Below are 20564 nucleotides of genomic sequence, written 5' to 3'. Positions count from 1 at the left end.
TCTGCAGGATCTGACTGATCCATAGGTACAGTTTTTGGTTTCTGGAGCTCTTGTTGTTTCTCTTCTTGCTCAGTCAGAATGACCTGCTGAGTCACTTCCGTCGCCAACTCTGTGATTTCTTCGTCCAAAAGGGATTCTTCCCCCGTATCATCCTCATCGGCTGCCACACTGTTCACAAGAAGCTTGCGGTCGTTTGCACCAAAACCACAGGATGTGTTTGCTCTTATTTCCTGATGAGCTCGGTCGTCATCACTGTAGAACACAGAGTCATCACCCTCCTCCATTGACCACACGTCTCTGTCTTCAGGATCCTCCAGGGTCTGGAGGGCCTCAAAAGTGATCCCTCCGATGATCTCCAGTACCTGGGAAGGGAGTGAATCTTCTTCTACTGTGAGCCTCGGGGCCTTTGGAGGCATTGTGCTTGTCTCCATCTCCATCTGTCTGTTTTTCTTTCCTCTATGATATCGAAAACAGTCAAGCTTCAATGCTCTAAGCTGTTTTTTTGCTCACTGTTTCTCATATCAAAATTTGAGCTTTCCACCGTTCCAAGCATGTTACCAGATATTCTTCTTATCCTACTTTGTCAAAGAGTGAGGAAGAAATCCATCCTGCATTTCAGTTAGTAGTGCAAGGTCAGGGTCTCAAGTGTGCTCTCTAGTGCTAGTACCATGTAAGTCTATGTGCATGTCGAACAACCGAAGAACAGGGGTTTTGTTGTGGCACCAACAAAGACTCTTTGTGACTCCGGCATCTGCGCATTGAAGTGATTGTACTATAATCTCTGTTGGGTGACTACCTTCATTCTGTAAGGTTTTGAGTCTGGATTAACATTCTCCTATAGGTTTTTCCTAACAGTGTTTCACCGTCTGAGCCAACTGTGTTTTTTGCACGTGCTGAAGCTAAGCTCTGTTTTAAGTGCATATAAATACCATTGCATCTTAACTAAGGCACCTGCAATGCTGATATAACAGCATGTTAACTCTCCAGTATTTCACAAAAAAGCAAATATTAGAGAATACTCCAAGTATAGATTTGTGGTTTTTCATCTCCCTTTAATCATGTCACAACCCTCAGTTTTTTGTTTATAGGTTCTTAAAGATGGATCCAACAAGTTACAGTGAAAAGCTGCTTACATGCACAATCTAATAATGTTCTATGATAATCAGACATAGGAGTTATTTTACTGCAGAGCTACTACTTTTACTCTTCGTATGTAAGGATGTGAATGCTTTCTCCACACGGTCTGCATGCAACACAACCTTTCATGATGAAATCATTTCATTTTCTGCTTCATAACACACAAACAAGTATAAAAGAAGTGGTTTTACAGCTTTAAAATCTTTCTTGAGAATGGTTATCATCAAGTGCAGGAAAACTCTGTTTAATTTATCGTAATGTGATATTGCCCCTTCCTCTCTCTCTCTCTCTCTCCCTCCATCTCTTTCTCTCTTTCTCTTTAGCATCAGCAGCAGGAAACCAAAGAAGTGAGACTTCTTACAGGAAATGTGTGAGGTTTCTATTCTCAAGTGTTTAGCTCCATGTTTTACAAACTATTGTTCATTACGAAAAATAATACTTGTTTGTGTGTTGTAAGTGTAACTTTAGAATGATTGTTCATTATGATCTGGTATTTAAAGGAAAACACTGGTTGGTTTGTAAGACTTCAAGTTTATTATCTTTTGCATACAGATGTTCTTGATTTGATACCCAAAAATAAAGCCTGACATTCTGTAAAAAGTTGTATTTTCTTGCCGCTGAAAATGAAACTTGCACATTTAATACATTCATAATTTACAAGAAACAGTTTCAGTGTTTCTAAACAAACACCGACAGTTGTACACACCCAAAAATAATGTAAGAAATGAAAACAGTTAAGTAGCACCCTTTGCGCCCACATCCTGTTTTGAGCTGAGAAGATATTTATACTGAGTAGAGCTTTGGTTTTTGTTTTCAGCACCTGAACGGGACAGAATAAGAACACTTTTTAAATGTCTATGTGACCTGAAAAATTTATTGTTCTCAATCAGAAAGTCGCAATAGTCTTATTTGGAAATCCAAGGTGCTACATGAGTACAGCTACTAGTTCAGACCATTCTGATTAATGCAGTTTTTTATTCAAGCTAGTAGGATACATAATCTCATCTATATACATTATAATTGTGTATGCATACATCCATTTAAACAAAATAATATTTTCATAATGCTTTTGTGCTACCACACGTCTAAGCCAAACAGTGAGCCCGGCTCAACTTTAAGGCTCAGAACCCTCTTGAGTAAACTTTGACATTGACAAATGCCAAGTGCCAAAATGTCTGTCATCTCTGTGTTCCCATGAAGGCAAAGACAGAGTTCTTTTAAAGGTTCAACCCAACCTTAAGTGTGGGGAAACACTTCTTTACAGAACATATTTCTTTCTGCAACAAGAGCAGGAGAAACCATGTTAACCCATGATATCAAGTAGACACAAGGAGCATGTGAACAACAGTCACTGAGCGTTTGTTCCGATCTCCTCCTCTTCCACTGATCGCTGGAGTCCAGGAATTAACTTCAGGATGTGTTTGCGAACACTGGCTCTCCTGCTTTTACGGGGCAGGGTGCCAAACAAGGAGGAGATCCTTGTTTCCTCCCAGGAAGGAGAGAGGGAGCTGCTGCTGTCGGCCAAACTGGAGCTGCTGCAGCGGCTGAGGGATTGGTGATGTCGGCTGGAGCTCGAGGAAAACCTGTGCGAGCTGTCATGTGAGGGAAAATCTCTGGAGAAGAAGCAGCTGTCGTCTGTGGAGCTGGCTGCACTGCATGGGCTGGGAGAGCACAGATCCCCAAACACACTGGCCTGGTCACTGTCCTCTGTCATCATGCTCCTGTAACTACTGCCACTAGAAAAACGCCGGCCACAGCGGCCTGTGGGGGAGCTCAGGATCGCTGAGCAGTCTGAGAGGTGGAGGCTGCTGTTGTTCAAGTTACCTGAAAACATAACAAAGTCCCTGTGAGTGAAAGCTACAAATGACGAGAAATTTGCAACAGGAAGTTCGTCAGCATCTTCTGTGTTCATTTTCAGGGGATCTCCTTCTTCTCATTTATCTGGAGTTGACACTTGAATTCACATCATAAACAGTCTCGCTTCAGAAGATGAGTATGGCTGTGAGAAAGGAAGTGCTGTGGTCTGACAGCTGAACAAACCCTCTCACCTCGCATCAGACGTTTTTCCTGTAATGTTAGGGCTTGCAGCTCCACCAATTTCTCACGTAGTGATTGCTGTATGGGCAAAAAGAACACTTCCAGTAAGTTATCAGTTGTATCATTTGTAGGCTGCAATACTAGCTGCAGTATGTCCACCACAAACATTGACAGGGTCAAAGAGACATACCTTAAGCAGGTTCATCCTCTTCTCCAGCTCTATCTGCTTCACTATATTCCCACATACAGTCTCCATCCTGGAATCACATAGCAACACATAATCACACACACACTTTCATCAGCAAACACTGTTATGATACTGTTTTTATTTTTTGTTCAGTAGATTTATCCCCTCTTGTGCTTTATTGTACATCCATTTTTTAATTTTTTGGGTACTCACTTTAGACTGTTGGTGGATTCTTTTATGAGATCAAGTATGTGCTGATGAGATGATCCTTCAACGCTGACCCCGTTGATGGTGACGATAATATCTCCTGCAATAAATGAGGATGCAAAAAAGAGAACTAATAAATAATGAGAAGACAACATGAATTTCCATTGTACATGTGCATCAGTGTGTGAGGTGGTATGTGTGTGTGGGTGTTTACGTGGGTGGCAAGTGACATATGTGTCAATAAGTAAACCAGAGAGGCCCAATAAGGTCTGAGGGTTTGGTATGTATGTAAGCCGGCGTAGGGCCTGTATAGAGGGTGTGGGTGGTTCACCTGCGGTCAGGCCAGCATTCTCAGCAGCGCTATCCTCGTGCACTTTGCACACAAACGTGCACATCTCCACTGCAGAGCTTTCCTTCAGCTGCAGGCCGTAGGTCTGCAACAAGAGACCATTTGTCAATACTTTTCTATAAAAAAAGATCCTCTTACACATAGAGTGAGCATAAAAAATACTCTAGAATCAGAGATTAAGATGCATGACATCAACATGTAGGAGTATAAAATGTGATTACCTGAATTTCAAAACCAAATGTTTCATTGTCTTGTTTTTCCAGTACAATCGTGGTCCTGTGCAAAGGAGAAAAGCAAAACATGAGAAAATAAATATTTTAGGAACTGCTCTTTATGTATTTAAACCTCCTCTTCAATAAAACAAAAATGCAATACATATATTATTATAGTAGGGTTAAAGGTGAAACCTTTTTTAAGATAAATTGCACATCACACTTGGTATATTTACCTTTGTGGGTCAGAGTAATCAACCAGTGAGTTGGAGCGGGTTTGTTTGGGCTGCAAAAGGAGAAATGCAGAGTTCCTCTTTAAAACAATATTATATTATAAGTTTTAAACTTCTCTGGGAACTTAAGAGGTTGTTCAATGTGAGAACATGTTGATCCTACAGTGCTAAAAAGATTAAAATTGTTGAAAGGCTTTCGGCCAGTTGCAGGGAGCTGCTGTACTTTTGTTACGCAGTTGATTCTAACTATAGAACAATACTGTTTAAGAAATATCTCAGCTCTTATCAAGTTTATATGTGTATGTTTCAGGATGTCTAATTTGAATTGTAAAAGTGTGTGTGAGCACTTTATATTCCAGCCATATATCACACTTGATTTATTGTCTCACCTTGCATACTCTTTGCAGAGAGCCTGTGTTGTGCCGTTGTCGATCATTGTTTCCCCTCAGTGAACGTCGGTACCAAAGGGAACATTTCTTCCTCAGAGTATTATCCAGAATGAAATTATCTTGGCTGCCCTGACGTGGAAGTCCATTGAAATTCATGGTGGACTGCATGGTAGAGTAGTCCTCAAAGCGCCATCACGTCCTGCTGCAGCAGCTCTTCAGTGATTGTGTGGCCCTGCCCCGCTGTGCAGCCAAGAGCACAATGTTTCAAACGGATATCCACGTCATGTGATCGTTGTGGTGGACCTGCCTCACAAATGTAATTTCCTGTTCACCTTTTATCTTTTTTTTGTCCTTCTTTCTTAAGAAGTATTGAAAATCTGTATTGAAAATCAAAGGAAGGAGCTTATTTCTTGTGATTCCCCTTCAAATAGTCCCCTTCCCTTTTTGCAGTCGAAGCAATTCGATTTATGGTCTGTCAGAAATCAGCAATGCATGAGAAACTGCCACCTCACGCCTTCACCAGCACCTGCTTCCACCCTCTCTCACTCTCACTTTCTCAATGGGTTAAGCTTCAGCCCGAGCATGATTCCTGTGTTCTGCCAAGCAGGGAGACTTGTCTTATGAGGACAGACAAAAGGCTGATTTAGCTCGGGGCCAGTGTCACGCTCCCCAAACAGACAGCATGGGTCAATGGGCCGAACACATCAGACATGGTTGGTTCAAAAGGGAAATCAAACAGACAGGCCTTCAGACAGGGTGACAATGGTGAATGGGGCAAAGAAAACTGAGCCACAGTGCACAAACCTTCTTCCACTAGCACGCCAGTCCTTACAAAAGCTGGACTGTTAAATCTGCATAAAAAGAATATCATCTTTCACCGTGCACAAAAGACACATTTCTTTGGTGACTAGAAAATCAGAGAAAATTGTCTTTTTCGCTTTGAGCCTCAGTACTGTATATATGAACCCAATTGAAATGCTCCTTAACAAGCAGATTGCCCCACAGCAATCCCCTCTGCCCCATTGACCTGCGGCAGAGCCATTGGCCAACCGACCAAAGGACCGTCTGGAACATAGATACCCATTTCTTCATAACATTGCACACTCCCATCCATAGATAAAGCACTATAATTACAGAAAAGATTATACTTCTTTCTCTTCTTGACAGCATACACTCTCATGATGATTGATGAATGTGTGGAGGAAAAGCATTGGATGTACTATAGTCAAAATGTTGTAATACAGGAGTAAACAGAACGTAAATCTTTGCTTTAGTTTTAAAAAACTAGACTCACAAGTTTTAAAGTGCATCTTAAAACAATATTCATATATCCATATTGGCCATATGTGTTTTGTTTTTTAAAATAGATTCTAAAGGACTCTTCGTAAATCATATCAAGTGGTTATCTTCCAATGTTACAGTCTAGAAATGAACTCTTTCTGTATTCACAAATATAGTTTCTGTTATGTGAAAAAATGTGAAACTAGTTACATTCTTAGCCCCATAAACCTGCTGTGGGTAACACTGTGTGACCTCTCTCATCTGAGGTGACCGGCAGCACAGTCAAATCTGTTAAAGCAACTTGCAGCACAATCTTGCAGCGTTGAGTCATCTTCATAGTGCTGATGGCCTCAATGTTACACTTTTATTTCCTTTGTCTAACTGACAAATTATAAGCGGTGTACACGAATCGAGCTGGAGAATAGAAAGCAGAGATGAGTCATGTCAGTTAAGGTAAAAGCGTGATGGTGAAGATGAAAAGGACCTGTTTCAGATAAGTTGCTCTGGGAAATTCTGTACTACGTTCAGTAATGTGCAAAGCTCTGCACAGTCAGTGCTTTCAAAATTACAAATGCAATGTTAGACAATTTATACTAAAAAACATATTTCGATTTTGAAAAGAAGTCATAAAAACAGTTCACTCCATGAGAAACAGTTTATTGACCTACTGATGTAACAGATTTCTATACAGAATAAATAGTGCAAGAGATACAATGCAACGGCATGAAAACTGAGCAATGACACAAAACCGTATTGATTTACAGAACAGGATGATTTGAAAATCAAAAAGCAGGTCTTACTTTATGAAAGTGGTTTCACATTTGATTGTAGCATTTAGCAATTTCATATACAATATATAAAAAAAGACACCAGTCCGAAATTGCACATGGCTGTCACTCCTCTTTGGAATGATTGATAAAATCTTTTATATGCTTAGCGATCGGTTGTGTCACCTGTCTGATTCTTGGAGAAACAGATATGACACTATAGACAAAAGATAAGCTTGGTTCAGCATAGATACAACATTTGATAAAAAAGAAATATATATCACAAGTACTTTCAATGGAACCAGGCAGAACCGGACTCTCTCATACTGCATTTTCAATATTTCATATCTGTATTCTGAGACACAGAAAGTCGAATGAACCCATTATCGAAGTCAAATAATAATCTCATAAAAAGAAAAACACAAAGATTTACATGAACTGATATTTGTCAGGAGAGCGACAGCAGATGCTACATTATCAAGAAGTCGTCATGACGCCTTCATAACAGAACATTTATATGTGTCAACACTAAGCAGCTACATGGAAGTAAGTAACTCGCCTTAGCAACTAAAAACATGGACTTTAACTGCGGATGAATTGAAAGCCATGATGGATGGGAAACAGGTTTTCTCCACAGCACCAGTTTCACGAACGCTACAATAAAAAATGAGATTCACATCTTTAAACACATGGTCGCTCCACATGATTTGAAACAAACGCACAGGCACAAACAGGCACACCGTCACACATGTGGGTGCATATAAGCAAACATGATGTACAGATTCACTCATGTGCACTTTCCCTAATCCTGTTATGACAAGACTTTACAGGCCTCATCAGACAGTGATCACATGTGCACCCATCACCCAGAAAAGTGAAATGTCTAACTGATTTCATATGAGCTTTATGGGGATCTATATCAAGATCTGATCTTATCTTGGTCTTTGCTATGATGTAGTGCATTGGGAAAACCTGCTGTAAAGCAGCATCAGGCTTGGATTATTGGGTGTTTTCTAACATTTACTGAATGTAGTCTTAGATTTCCCAGTAAAAAATACCAATAAACCAATGTTTGCATACTAAAGTTCGTGCATTAGGGTAGCTACAGATTTTATGATTTGAATAACATCCTTCCAGAGTGAAATTATGTATTTTTAGAAATATAAAACATAACTTTTTTCACATTCATGAATGAGGTTTTGTTTGCCATCAAACTAGCGTTTAACTATCAGAGAGCAGCTATTTTCAACAACTGAAAGCTTTAAATGTGCAAACTTTATAGCAGGAGCTTGTAGCTATAATTCTCTTTGTGTAAAGGAAAAGAAAACAAGTTTATAGCCATTATTGTTATCCCATTAAACAACTTCATAGATTAAAATTTTACCGCCAGTCAGTCTAAATATTTAAAGTTTGGCCTGAGGGTGGCACCAGAGGAACGGTCAAGACTGTAACTAAATCCAAAAGGGTCCACTCTGTAGATTTCAGGATAACTCTTATTAGTTTCTGCCCAGCAGGGGATTACTATTATTCATCCTCTGGGGACCATGATTTTCTGAACCAAATGTCATCGTGGTCCATTCAATACTTGTTGAGGTATTTGGACCAACAGAACCAATGGACCGGCAACACATTATTTATCTCTGTACTGTATCTCTAGTACTGTAATAACTTTTCAAAAGCACTTTAAACACTTAAAATTCAGATTATCAGGGACATTCTGAAAGTGTGTCATTTAAAACCAGTCAGAACCAGACAGGGTTTCTTTTTCAGTATCCTTTTGTGATTGTCAGTTAGCACACTAACTACTCAGCAATACTGTGTTTGATACAAGATATGGCACGAAAACATCACAATGTGCAACTTCAAGCTTTGGGCACTTAAATGTCTGAGGTAGCAAAATAATCTCTGTATACAATATATTATAGATACATACATTCTTATGGCTCTCTACCAAAAGTGCAGCTGTTTAGTTCATTTTTTTTACTAGATGCGTGTGTGTGTGTGTGTGTGTGTGTGTGTGTGTGTGTGTGTGTGTGTGTGTGTGTGTGTGTGTGTGTGTGTGTGTGTGTGTGTGTGTGTGTGTGTGTGTGTGTGTGTGTGTGTGTGTGTGCAAAGCAGCCACTGACACCCTCTACAATACTTTGGCATCAAAAACAACTCTTCTCAACAAGTTGCTCTCTGAGGGTGAACATTGCTTTTGTGTCCTGAAGAGGGCAGCCTCGGACCATTGCAGTTTCTCCCAGTTTGCTGGCAGTCCCTCGTGTTGCACCAGTGCCAGCACCAGTGCTGGTCTGCAGGGCAACAAATCCTACTAATCTTTGACATCCTTGATAGAAGACAGCTGAGACACTGTTTTCTTGACCCGCAGAGCAGTGAGGCGAGCAGCAGGGTTGGCATACCAGCACTCTCTCATCAGTTTTCCCATCACACGCAGAGCCTGGTGTATCAACGAGGAGACAGGAATATTTTTAAAGATATGTTTTCTGCATTTCTGCTTAATTATATAGCTATGGTTGCAACAAAGGCTCGGGCTGGAATTAAACCCCAGCAGGCGCAATAAGGGCTTTTATACACTGTGCGCCCACTCAATCATGATCGTGATCTACCAAGGAGCCCAAAGACAGAAAATTGTCTTCATTAAATTATTTTTTTCATACAACAGGCAGAAGTGTTTCTTACCTTGAATAATTGAAATACCAAGACCTTTGGTAATTATCAAAAACAAATTCTAGTCACTAACAATGTACATGCAGTCATCTAAGATAACCAATCTTATCACAGTTCAAACAGGCTATTTTTGACTGTTTTCAGTTCAGAGGTCTGTTTCATTCAGTTCAGTATAGACTAGGCCGATAACAGGACCATCGATGATCTAAAAAGCTCAGTAACCACCAATCTGAAACAAATGTAGAAATGTTTTCTGCCTACTGCAGTCTTTCAGTACGCTTTTAATCTCAGAAGTTCCATGCTGAGCTACGCTGACAACAGTGCTTTCAGTCACCAGTGAGGTAAAATCTGTGAAAATGATGTGTAGGTGTAGGAAGTGGTTTGTGGATTTAAAATTGGTTCTGAGATGCACTGAACACGTCTACTGCAAGAAAACGTCTCTGTTGTAATAAATCAGATTTATCCTCCAAGCATATGGCATATAAAGTCTCTTATTGTTTTGTATCTGACTTTAACAGTTTAATACACACTGGTGATGAGTTAGTATCATAACTATCATACATGATTATACATCAGACGCATCCTTCCATCTCACCTCACAGCTCTGCCACTGGTTGGGAACGTTGGGTCTGAGTTTCTGCTCACACGCTACCTTCCTCATGTCCTCAATGGTTGGATCCGAAGGCACCAGGTCATAGTAAGGCAGCTGGAAATCTTCATGAAGTCCTGTGAAAAAACACAAAGATGGAGATTTTGTTCATCATGCTTTTCCTCACCCACATGGTGACACACAATACTGATGGCGTATGGCAATCAGAAAATATTATTAACCACCTTATATAAGCCTGCGAAGGATATATTGACATGGCTGATGTAACATCGGCTGTTATTGGCATATCTACAGTTTCATCAGTGGTGTCATATACTATGTAGCCGACTAGTTGTGCCATAGTGGAGTCTTTCAAATTATTTTCAATTAAATATTTTTCTATAGTCTATATGTGCGTGTGTCATTTAAAGTACCTCTAACGGAGCATCTTCGGGCCAGTTCCCAGAAAACCAGGCCTAGCGAGTAGATGTCTGCCCTCTTGAATGACTCAAAGCAGTTAATATTGATTGTCTCATCCAGGATTTCTGGGGCCATGTATCTGTAGAGGACAAAACAATTAAGACCTAATGAAATAAAACAAACAGCATTTCTTTCTTTAACCGACCTTGGTGCCCAATGATTTCTGAATTGAAAATCATAAATATAGGATAAAAACAAGCTCAAGTCATAATTCTGCCCAAAAAGAGATTTGAACATTATGCTTATCCGGAACTTGAAGAACAAATACAGCACCTCTAAAAACAACACCGACAGCCCTCACTGGTGATTTATGGCAATAATTTGACAAATATATTGAATCTTGTGAGCTTTTTAAGTACCACTAGGAGTCGCCAATGTCTAAAAATGTATATCCTAAGCATTTAAGTTTGGTCTATATAGATATGTGTTCATGTCACTTTACCAAAAACAAATATATTTTACAGTAACTAATAGTACCATGCTTGTATCAACGCTGTTTGTTTTCTTGCTTGAGGTTTCATGACTTTTGTCCAGCATTTTTCCCAACAGACCTGAAACAACACTCATTATTTCACTTTATTAAACAGTTTGGCTCTGGAGAAACTCAGAGGCTGACTGACATGTAGACTCCATGGGAAATGTAATTAATCAGACCAATGGTTACCAAGTTATTTCAGTTTCATCCTGTTTCTACTTTGTGTGTGTGTGTTAGTTGTGTGTTGTGAGGCAAATCCAACCTCTTGGTTCCCACTCTGTGGTTGGACGGTATGTCTATGGAGTTGGTGCTGGAGTCGTGTTTCACAGCCAAACCCAAATCTGCGATGACCGCTGTGCCGTTCTTCTTCACCAGGACATTTTTAGACTTTAGGTCTCTGTGAGCAATGGGAGGTTTCCCTTAAACCAAGAAGGACACAAATAAGGTTTTAGGCCATAATGTTTCACTATTTTTAGAAATTTTAGAGACTAAATGAGAAATAAATCACTCAAAAAGCCAGAATAATCTTTAGTTGCAGATCTGAATTACGGTCTGATTTATCAATTAACAGCTTTGAGGACACACATGCTGAGCATAACTGGTGCAATCTGGCTTAAGACATTGCTTTAGTATATGGTGGTTTTACTTAGCATACAAGTGCCATAGTTAGAATAGATAGAAAACAGCCTTACCCTGTGTTCCAATAAGTTCCATGTGGAGATGTGCCAGTCCACTTGCTATGGACAGAGCGAGTACGACCATGCCTTCCAGAGAGACTGTGTACCTGTTCAGGTAGTCATACAGGGAGCCATGCTCATGGTACTCTGACACCAACCAGAGCTGGGTCCACGAGCCATTATCTGCAAGAATAGAGTCACATGTTTGCACATTTATCTCATAAATGTAATGTGAACTCGATTCTATTTGGTCTGTGTATCTGATTCTGATACCTTTGTTGTCCGCAGCAATAAAGCCCAAGATGTTCTCATGTCTGAGCATGATTGTCTGATAAATCTCTGCTTCACGAAACCACGACCTCTCGTCTCTGGAAGAGAAGATCTTCACCGCCACATCCTCTCCTCGCCACTTTCCCCGCCACACCTCCCCAAACCGACCCTTTCCAATGGTCTCTTGCAGGACAATGGTTCGAGCTATAGTCCGCTGGACCAGCAATGGCAGACCTGCAACACACCAGCAAGACTTTAAGCTGATATTGATATAATCATTTTGTTTCACTTGCTTCACATTTATCCAAGTGTTGTTAAGTTTAAAATAGAATGAGTCATCAATTAAGTCGCTCTTACCTGATCCAGAGCCTGAGGTGCTCATGTCATAGATCAGATCTTTAAGACATTTGTCGGGTGACATTAGCATCCGGTCATCCAGAGGATCCTCTGGGTCCTGCTTGTGGGCTCTGCTGTAAACACAGCGGTGGCTCTGCACAACGAACACACTCAGCAGGATCCCCACACAAAACAGGCAGGAGGGCACCAGGATCACCACAGCGAGATGCAGCCTGCTCCAGCCGGGTTCTTCCAAAGGCCTCTCTGATAACACACATACACATACACACACACAACAACATGATGATGTAGCCAACATTTGACATATCATTGCTCCCTGATATTAAACCCTTGAGACAAGGAATCAGTAGAATAGGTTGGAATATACAGTTGTGTTTATCACTGAGCTCCTGGTGATTGTTGTCCCTTCTGGTGGGCATTGATTATTTTATGTTGTGTACTACAAAGTATGGCCTGAAATCAGTATCTCAAGGGGACAATATATTATCAATGGTGAATGACTACTGTTGAAATACGATGATGTTCTGTATTTCCGAGAAATTTCTGACTTTTACACAAGCTAAGCCAAATGAAGCCGCCATCCTGATGACAATCTGAAAATTGAGAAACATGGAAATCGTACATTTGCCAGATGCAAAGTTTTGTCTGCCAAAAAATCCAAAGCAAAATAAATGTCATCAGTGCCCATAAATGTCATTAATCAAAAGTAATGAAGAGATACAGAGGCAGAAGCTTTTAAAAAAAAATCTGCAAAAAGAATTCAAATCAAATTGTATTTTTTTTGATTCACAAAAGGCTTCTTCATTTAAAATAAGTGACATGCACTGATCAACAACAGGTGCACTAAAAGAACTAAAAAAAAGTAACCTGGTCTTTCCATCTCTGACCTTCATTCTGTCTCTGGGTGTACAGAGGAGACCTGGATACAAACAAAAATAGCAGAGCTAATGGGCGCTGGGATATTATGAGATTTAAAGACATGCTGACATTGTAGCATAGTAGCAAAATTAAATCATAGGCCTTGGTAAATACAAAGAATAACTTCTGAGGATACCAACTTGATTTGGCCAGCTTTTGTCCTTATTTTAACTTCAGGAGTCATTACAGGAATTAATAACTCTTTCAACATACAGTTTCGACATATACAATGCAGGGTTGAGGAACCCATACTTAATCCACGTTTCTTCAGCCTTTTCACATTCTCAAATCCCTAATGCATTACAGGTCCAGCAGTGCCTCAAACATGCAACATCTGCAGATGGCCCAATATGCAGAGCAACACGTCCTGAACTAAACCACAGTTTCCTAAGACATCTTTAGCCTTTTACCTAAATACGTGTCCTGCCATGTGTCCAACTGTAGCTCAGCAGACACGGTGCAAAACACTTAACTCTCCTCTGGCCAAAAGGAAAAAGACCTTCCACGAACTGTTTATTGGTGACTCTGCATGGGTCAAGGAAGTAACCTCAGCAGTCATTTCTAATTTTAAACAGTTTGACACAACAGTTGAACAAATGTTTGGAAATGGGTGTTTAAATGCATTCTACTAATTGAGCCTATATAGAACAGCAAGGGCACTTAACAATATTAAGTCTTTGTGTGTCTAAAAATAAATAACACACTGGATTACATTACATTACAGTCATTTAGCAGACGCTTCTATCCAAAGCGACTTACAACCAGTAGTATATTACATATCATTCACCCATTCACACACTGATGACAGGCTACCATGCAAGGTGCCACCATCAGACTCTAACTAACATTCATGCATCAGTCCACACCGATGGCAAGCCTTCGGGAGCAACTTGGGGTTAAGTGTCTTGCCCAAGGACACATCGACTGCCGAAGCCGGGTATCGAACCACCGATCCTCTGAATGGAGAGCTACCTTGCTCTCCACTACACCACAACTGCCCCGATGAGCTAACATGCTGATATTTAGCAGAGCAGTGGAACAGATTGATTGTGGTGTCCTCATTCACAGTCAACACCATCACAGCCTGAGGGTGCTGCCCTGGCCCATCTCATCAACAGTCTGCAGCACTACTCTTTAAATCTCCTGTATCACCTCGACATTTGATTCGGTCCACTGTCTTTAGATGAATAAATCAGTGGGGGGAAACACTTTGTTCCCTTGCCTTTTATTTATCTTATTTTTTTTCATTTGGTGTTAGATATTAAGAATATACCATGTATTTATTAGGAGTACATAGTGTCAGGAGTTTAAAAATTCCACTGCCCACTACCTGATCCTGTTCATCAAACAGCAACAAGCAGAGACTAACTGGCGGGCATAGAGGAGCAGTGAGCAGCAAAAGGAAAAATAACGGAGTTTGTGGAAAACAAAACCATAACTACAAGTGGACAAAACCCAACTCCAAATAGACACTAATGTTGCTCTGTGTTAACCATGTCACAAGGGTAGAGAATGTAAAAGTGTGTGATTTTCAGCTTTTAATGAAGTCCTGCCCCTAACTGGTGAAAATATTATGAATGCAGCTTTTACAAATCTGCTTTTGAGTCTTTTTGAATAATCCAATTTACATAGGCCTATACAGTATTGCAATTGCCTCAAACTAATTATGTTACACATAAACAGAAATAAATAAAATACATTAAAACATAATATATTTATTGCAGCAACAGAGCACTATGTACCCCTATAATAAGTGTAACTCTGAGCTCCTACTGTTTTCCACTGAATTGTCTATCTACAGGTGCTTTAAGGTCAAATTCCATCCTGCAGACCCATGAGAGGCTTTTAACTTGCAGTGGGACTACATGCTTGACAAAGTATTTATTTATAAATCAGTGGAGGGAGGGGGAGGATCACTCACTGCCATCTCATTGCATCTGCCAGATTTGTTATGTCACAGGATCTAGTAGGATCAGCATCCACCTCGTCTAGCCGGGGCCAGAATGAGTGGGAAATCCCAAACTGATTGGGGTGGTGTTGCTGTCAAATGACTTCTGTATCTACTGAGCAGTATGTCATTGTCTGAGTATCTGTCTGAGGGGATGAATACATCTTTCCGCTATTATTTTTGTCTCTTTTCTCTTTCCTAAGGTTAAATATTCATTACTATTGTTGAACTTAAATGAACTACAAGAGAGCCATCAGATCAAAAACCTCTGTACCTGGGTTTAGGTGCAGAGTCTCATTGTTGCAGAAGTCCGTAAAACAGCAGTTCCTCTTGGAGACATTTCGGGAGCTGTAGCAGAAGACCTGGCCCTTCATCTCGGAGGGCGACATGCACGACTTGTCCGTCTCCTCCTTCCCATCAATCAGCATCACAGAGTTCCAGCAGGCTCCGTCTGCGGTCGTCTCACAGGTGTGGTTGGCGCAAAGCTGGCACACACACCTCAGACCTAAAAAAACATTACGTCACTCAAGATGGTTATTTTCTCAACAGACACTTTTGGTAGACACCAGTTAATTAATTGGTGGGGGGGCAAGTAGTCTGTAACTCTTCAGAAGCTCCTGTTATGTAAGCAGGTCCATGTTCTTAAACGGCTGGAAGTGGAGGAACCAACGTAATGCCTCTTAGTTTAACACCCAGATAATCTTGTGTGCCTCTTGGAGCTGTTGTCATGCTTTGTTTGATTAGACTGGGAGTGATAAGCAAGCTTGCAGTGCCTGAATTGAACTGTAAGAATATGATACAATATTCAAGTAAACTATTTCTAATTTATGCATTAGTTCGATAATAATAATAACAATAATAACATTAATTATAATGTCAGTAAATGTCTCCACGGTGTAGACATGTATTATAAATCACATTATTAAGTTGTAAACATGTTCATCATCATAAAATGTCACTGCCAAAGCAGTACTTCATTTTTTCTGCTCAATGCAAACAAAACAGTATAAAGTTTAAAATGTACTAGATTGTAAAAGTTGATTTCATAGCAGAGTTGCTGTATTGGCTTGCATTAGATACTACAGGGGTACCTAATAAAGGGGACCAGCAAGAGTAAATTCCTATAATAATTGGTGGATGTTGAAACGTATGTCCTGTGGGCAATGAGTGGTTTGCATGCCCACTCGGTCTGGTAGCAACAAAATTTGTCAGGAGGATTTGGCTGCAGATCACAAGGCATCTTGTGACAGTACGTCACCTCTTTCCATGTTCTTGTCAGTTTAACATCATCTGTATTTGTCATGTATCAACAAACGTGAGAAGTGCTTGGATTAAACAATGCAGGAAACACAACTGAGAAATAACATTACAAAAAAAAGTGCTAATGATAAAAAAAAACAGAGCCTATCTTTTTAGCTCATGATCATCTGTGCTGTTTAAGTTTTACAAGGAGGTAAAGTCAAAAACCCAAAACTCTGTGATTTAACCTGACCTTGGGAAAAATGTAAACATGCTAAACCCCATGCTAATTCTAAACCCTAATTCTACACATTGAGTGTTGAAAAGGTATAATCTGAGTAATTTATGAAGTGTGTTAGGATTGTATTACATGTCTGGAAGTGCCATTTTTGAATCCTTGAGGGCTGGAAATGGAACAATCTAAGCATGTATACTGCCACTAGTATTGTTATGCTCATTCAAAGGGAAAAAAGCATCAATTAATATTTCCCAGGAGTTGACAGATAACAACAGACACTAAACTATATACATTTCACCACTGTAGATGTTGGTCAAAGTTCAAGTGACTCCTACTTTTGTTACTGAGGTTTGAATTTAAATGTCTATTGTCCAATTCAGTCAGTGATAAGATTTGTCTTTTGATGTATTTGTTTTGTTTTTAATGTCATGTGAAAATGTTTAGTCATTTTCTTGTTTCCACACAACTCAGTAAGAAGGAAATGTTATCAAGGACAGACAGCTTAAATGAAAGATACAGCTGTGTGTCATCCATGTAGCAGTCCTAAAATATTTTTAATACAAGGCTTTAATACAGAATGGGTCCAAGAATTGATCCCTGGGGCACTCCGCTGTTTTCCTATTGAACTGATATCAAGGGGAAACATTGGAAGGTTACCCTTGATATAATGAGAAAGTGTCAACAAAGACAGAGTAATAAATACCTCAAAGAAAAAAGGCTGGCAATGTTCAATTCTTTTCTTAAAATTGACAAATCTCATTTAAAAAAAAAAAACAGCAATGTGTTAGTCTGTCTCTGATTACCATCTGACTTCCAGCACCAAGATGGTGTAGAATTGACTCTAAATCAACAACAGTGCAATATTTATTGTCAAGAAGCATAGAAGTGAGGAATACATTTTAACAGGATAAATTCATCATAATCTTTGGTTCTTAAAGCAGACTTCAGTTCAAACAGGTGCCTCACTTTCAAGGTTCTTTAAAAATCTACTTGGGAGTTGCTTGGCAACAAACCTACTCAAAGACAATGACGATTAAAGTTTGAATGTGCTGGGGCTGTAGAAGAGGTAAATGTTTGGTTAATATATTTTTTTTTTATTTTTTTAAAGAAAATGAAAAACTGAGCATTGATATGGATGTGTTTAATGTCCTCTTTAATCACGTATGATGGCTGGGAAGTAATGACAATTTTTAGAAACAAAATTACTTTATGATGATTTTGGAGCGGCATGGTGTTGTGGTGGTTAGCACTGTCACCTCACAGCCCGGGTTCAAACCTGCTGGCTGGCCCTTCTGTGTGGAGTTTGCATGTTCTCCCAATGTAACAGTCCAAAGACATGTGTGATAGGTTAGGTTAGAGCGTGAGTGGTATCTCTATGTATGAGCCCTGTGATAGCCTGGCGACCTGTCTTGGGTGTACCCTGCCTTTGTTCAGTGTCAGCTGTGTCAGCCCCCCTCGACAACCTTGAATAGGATAAAAAGTTACAGATAATGGATGGATGGATGGATGACTGGTTTTGGGAAAGGGGTGCCATAAACACCAAACTGTATTCAGTTTGCAAAACAGAAAATACATGGTGAGAACAGTGTTGTGCTAACTATCAACAAAATCACATATTGTACTGTTGTCTTAAATAAATGCTGGAACATAACTCCATACCAAGGATGCTAAAAGAAAAACAACTGTCTTTTTTACCACAGTGCATCAAATTAACTAAACAGTGGTACAAAAAAAGATTTTTAAAAATACCAGCACAATCGCATAGAGCAGTAGGTATAAGTCAGATAAAGCATGTGAGTGAGGGCGACATTTGTTTTACCAGCAGTCACTGGAATTCATTTATGTATTTTACAATATAAAATGCAGCATAACAGCCTGCGGACCACCTTTTGCAGTTTTAATTAAGGTTGAAATTAATAATTATTAACTTAATAATTTGGTCTAATAACTCTAAGAAAATGATGCAACATGCAGATCACACCCTGCCAAAGCCCAGGGTGATATTTTCAAGTTGACTTTTTTGCCCAACCAGCATTTCAAAACCCAAAGATCAGTAAACTGTCATATGTGACAAGAATAAAATCTGCAAATCCACACACTGGAGAGGAACCAGAGAATGTTTGGTATTTCTTCTTGACCTAAATGCTTCAACTCTAGTACAAAGTTTAGTCAAACAAATTGTAATTGTTGTATTATAAAACAAACAAATGTAATATACAAGTGTCTCTAGAAAAGAGACTCATCAAGTTGTGGACATTTAACTATATCCTTCTGTATGAAACTATCACATTTTTGCCCAAAACAATCTTTTTTATCATACAGCATAATACTGGCTGGGAAATAGCAATGAAGAATAAAACAGTATTCTATTGTTTGGTTTACGATATGAACTCATTATCGGAGCAAGCACTCTCTCTATTTTAATTTCTGAGACAGTTATTTTGGACAGCACATGTCTGTTTACACCCACTGCCTTACACGTGACCCAACATGGAAAGAAGGGTAGCCTATAGGAGCTTTTTATTTCTAAAAATTTTCATTTTCTTTTAAATAACTGGTCTGGAGTTTTATTAGCAACAGAAATTAAGCCTCATGCAAATAATATTTTTTGTAATCTTCGAATATACAAACGTGATTTTATTGGTATAAAAGAATGTGTCCTTAAAAGTTAAGTAATTTTTAATTCAAGGTTCCATGACATAAACATCAGCTTTCTGTGAATACAATAGGCTATGGGCGATATCAAAAGTCAACTGAATTATTATTGATCCTAGTTATCAAACAAGTTAAAGTTAATTTACTAAATGGGTGCATTTGATTAAGACAAATGCAAACTGAGTGAGTGTGGATCTGTCAGCTACTGTACCTGCAGTCATCTGGGCGAAGGACAGGAAGATCAACGCCGCTTGAAAGTTGTGCTTCCCGGGACGAATCATGGCAAGAGCAGCATCTGCTCCGTTCACACCGCTACTCTACACGAACACATTGTTCATTGCGGTCAAGTCCGTGGGCCATGCACCCCGCACAAATGCCCCGCACAGTGAAGGCGTGGAGGGGAAAAAGCTGTCAAACGCAGTGAGAGTTTTGCTCCGCCCCTGTTGACTAGAATTTAAGAGGATTAGAGCTGCAGACCTCAGATAGAGACATGTGAATGAGAGCCAGAGAGAGAGAGGGAAAGTGTGTTGCACATCCATTTAACTGCTGCAGGTCCAGTGAAGCACCACCTCCTGTCTGCATGTTGAATACAGACACAGTTCACAAAGGTGAACGTATACGTCCTGAATGCTTAATGTGGTTGGAAACCAGGCAGAATTGTGCAAAGTACACTTAATATGTAAATACAAAAGGCCACTATGAAACTTACAAACTTACAAAATCACAGGGTATTCTGTATTCATCATACACAATCCCAAAGGTAACATGATTGTTTTGGGAAAGTTCACAGACTTTCTCCAACTTCATGTGTACATAGACCATAGTGGGTCCATGTTGACATTCTGGTTTTTAAGTGACTTTATTAACCTATGTAGGGCCCTGGGCTTAAGAAAGTTGCAAAAGAAACTAGCCTAGATACCACTGCAAACATCCTGTCCTACGAAGCAGAGAGTAAACGCCGTCAGGCAGTCTTCTGTACATTAAGCTCAGTGCAAATGTTAGCACAACTCACCTGCTTCCAATAAGTTATTTAGTGCAGGCCATATGTGACCGAGTTGTGTTCCTGCTGCTTAGGCACCATCCCTAGCAACAGCAGGTGCCAATGTCACCAAGGAGAGTGGATGAGTGAACTGAGTTTACAAGAGCAAAATCGCAAGGACAAAATGTACTTTTTTATTTGTATTCACAGCTAAGTTTAGGCAGTCTACTGTACCTAGTGAGAAATATATAGCTAATCCAGGAACTTTGTCTG

At 39.7% G+C, this 20564-nt stretch overlaps 2 protein-coding genes across 2 annotated transcripts; both read right to left on the bottom strand.

Annotated features, from left to right (window-relative positions):
- Positions 1-1629: 1629 nt before the first annotated feature.
- cytip (cytohesin 1 interacting protein) lies at positions 1630-5006 on the bottom strand. The gene is made up of 8 exons (XM_054615504.1): positions 4752-5006; positions 4366-4415; positions 4139-4193; positions 3900-4002; positions 3575-3668; positions 3365-3431; positions 3186-3252; positions 1630-2961 (listed from the first exon to the last, which is right to left on the bottom strand). Exons 1-8 carry the CDS (start codon positions 4917-4919, stop codon positions 2486-2488), a joined length of 1080 nt encoding a protein of 359 aa, XP_054471479.1. The 5' UTR covers positions 4920-5006; the 3' UTR covers positions 1630-2485.
- A 3908-nt stretch (positions 5007-8914) lies between these two features.
- On the bottom strand, positions 8915-19568 carry LOC129104189 (activin receptor type-1C). The gene is made up of 9 exons (XM_054614747.1): positions 19524-19568; positions 15455-15685; positions 12315-12557; positions 11961-12191; positions 11703-11870; positions 11273-11429; positions 10490-10614; positions 10062-10192; positions 8915-9236 (listed from the first exon to the last, which is right to left on the bottom strand). Exons 1-9 carry the CDS (start codon positions 19531-19533, stop codon positions 9111-9113), a joined length of 1422 nt encoding a protein of 473 aa, XP_054470722.1. The 5' UTR covers positions 19534-19568; the 3' UTR covers positions 8915-9110.
- Positions 19569-20564: the final 996 nt, after the last annotated feature.

The sequence above is a fragment of the Anoplopoma fimbria genome, chromosome 16 (assembly GCF_027596085.1).
Source record: "Anoplopoma fimbria isolate UVic2021 breed Golden Eagle Sablefish chromosome 16, Afim_UVic_2022, whole genome shotgun sequence".
Lineage (NCBI taxonomy): Eukaryota > Metazoa > Chordata > Actinopteri > Perciformes > Anoplopomatidae > Anoplopoma > Anoplopoma fimbria.
This window is presented reverse-complemented; position numbering and strand designations above follow the sequence as displayed.

Coding starts and splice junctions, on each gene's coding strand:
- cytip (XM_054615504.1), bottom strand. CDS start 4,919: ATGCAGTCCACCATGAATTTCAATGGACTTCCACGTCAGGGCAGCCAA. Junction 4,194..4,365: donor GATTACTCTGACCCACAAAG/GTAAATATACCA, acceptor TCCTTTGCACAG/GACCACGATTGTACTGGAAA. Junction 3,253..3,364: donor AGAGGATGAACCTGCTTAAG/GTATGTCTCTTT, acceptor TTGCCCATACAG/CAATCACTACGTGAGAAATT.
- LOC129104189 (XM_054614747.1), bottom strand. Junction 11,430..11,702: donor GGAACTTATTGGAACACAGG/GTAAGGCTGTTT, acceptor TCTTGGTTTAAG/GGAAACCTCCCATTGCTCAC. Junction 10,615..11,272: donor CACAGAGTGGGAACCAAGAG/GTTGGATTTGCC, acceptor TGTCCTCTACAG/ATACATGGCCCCAGAAATCC.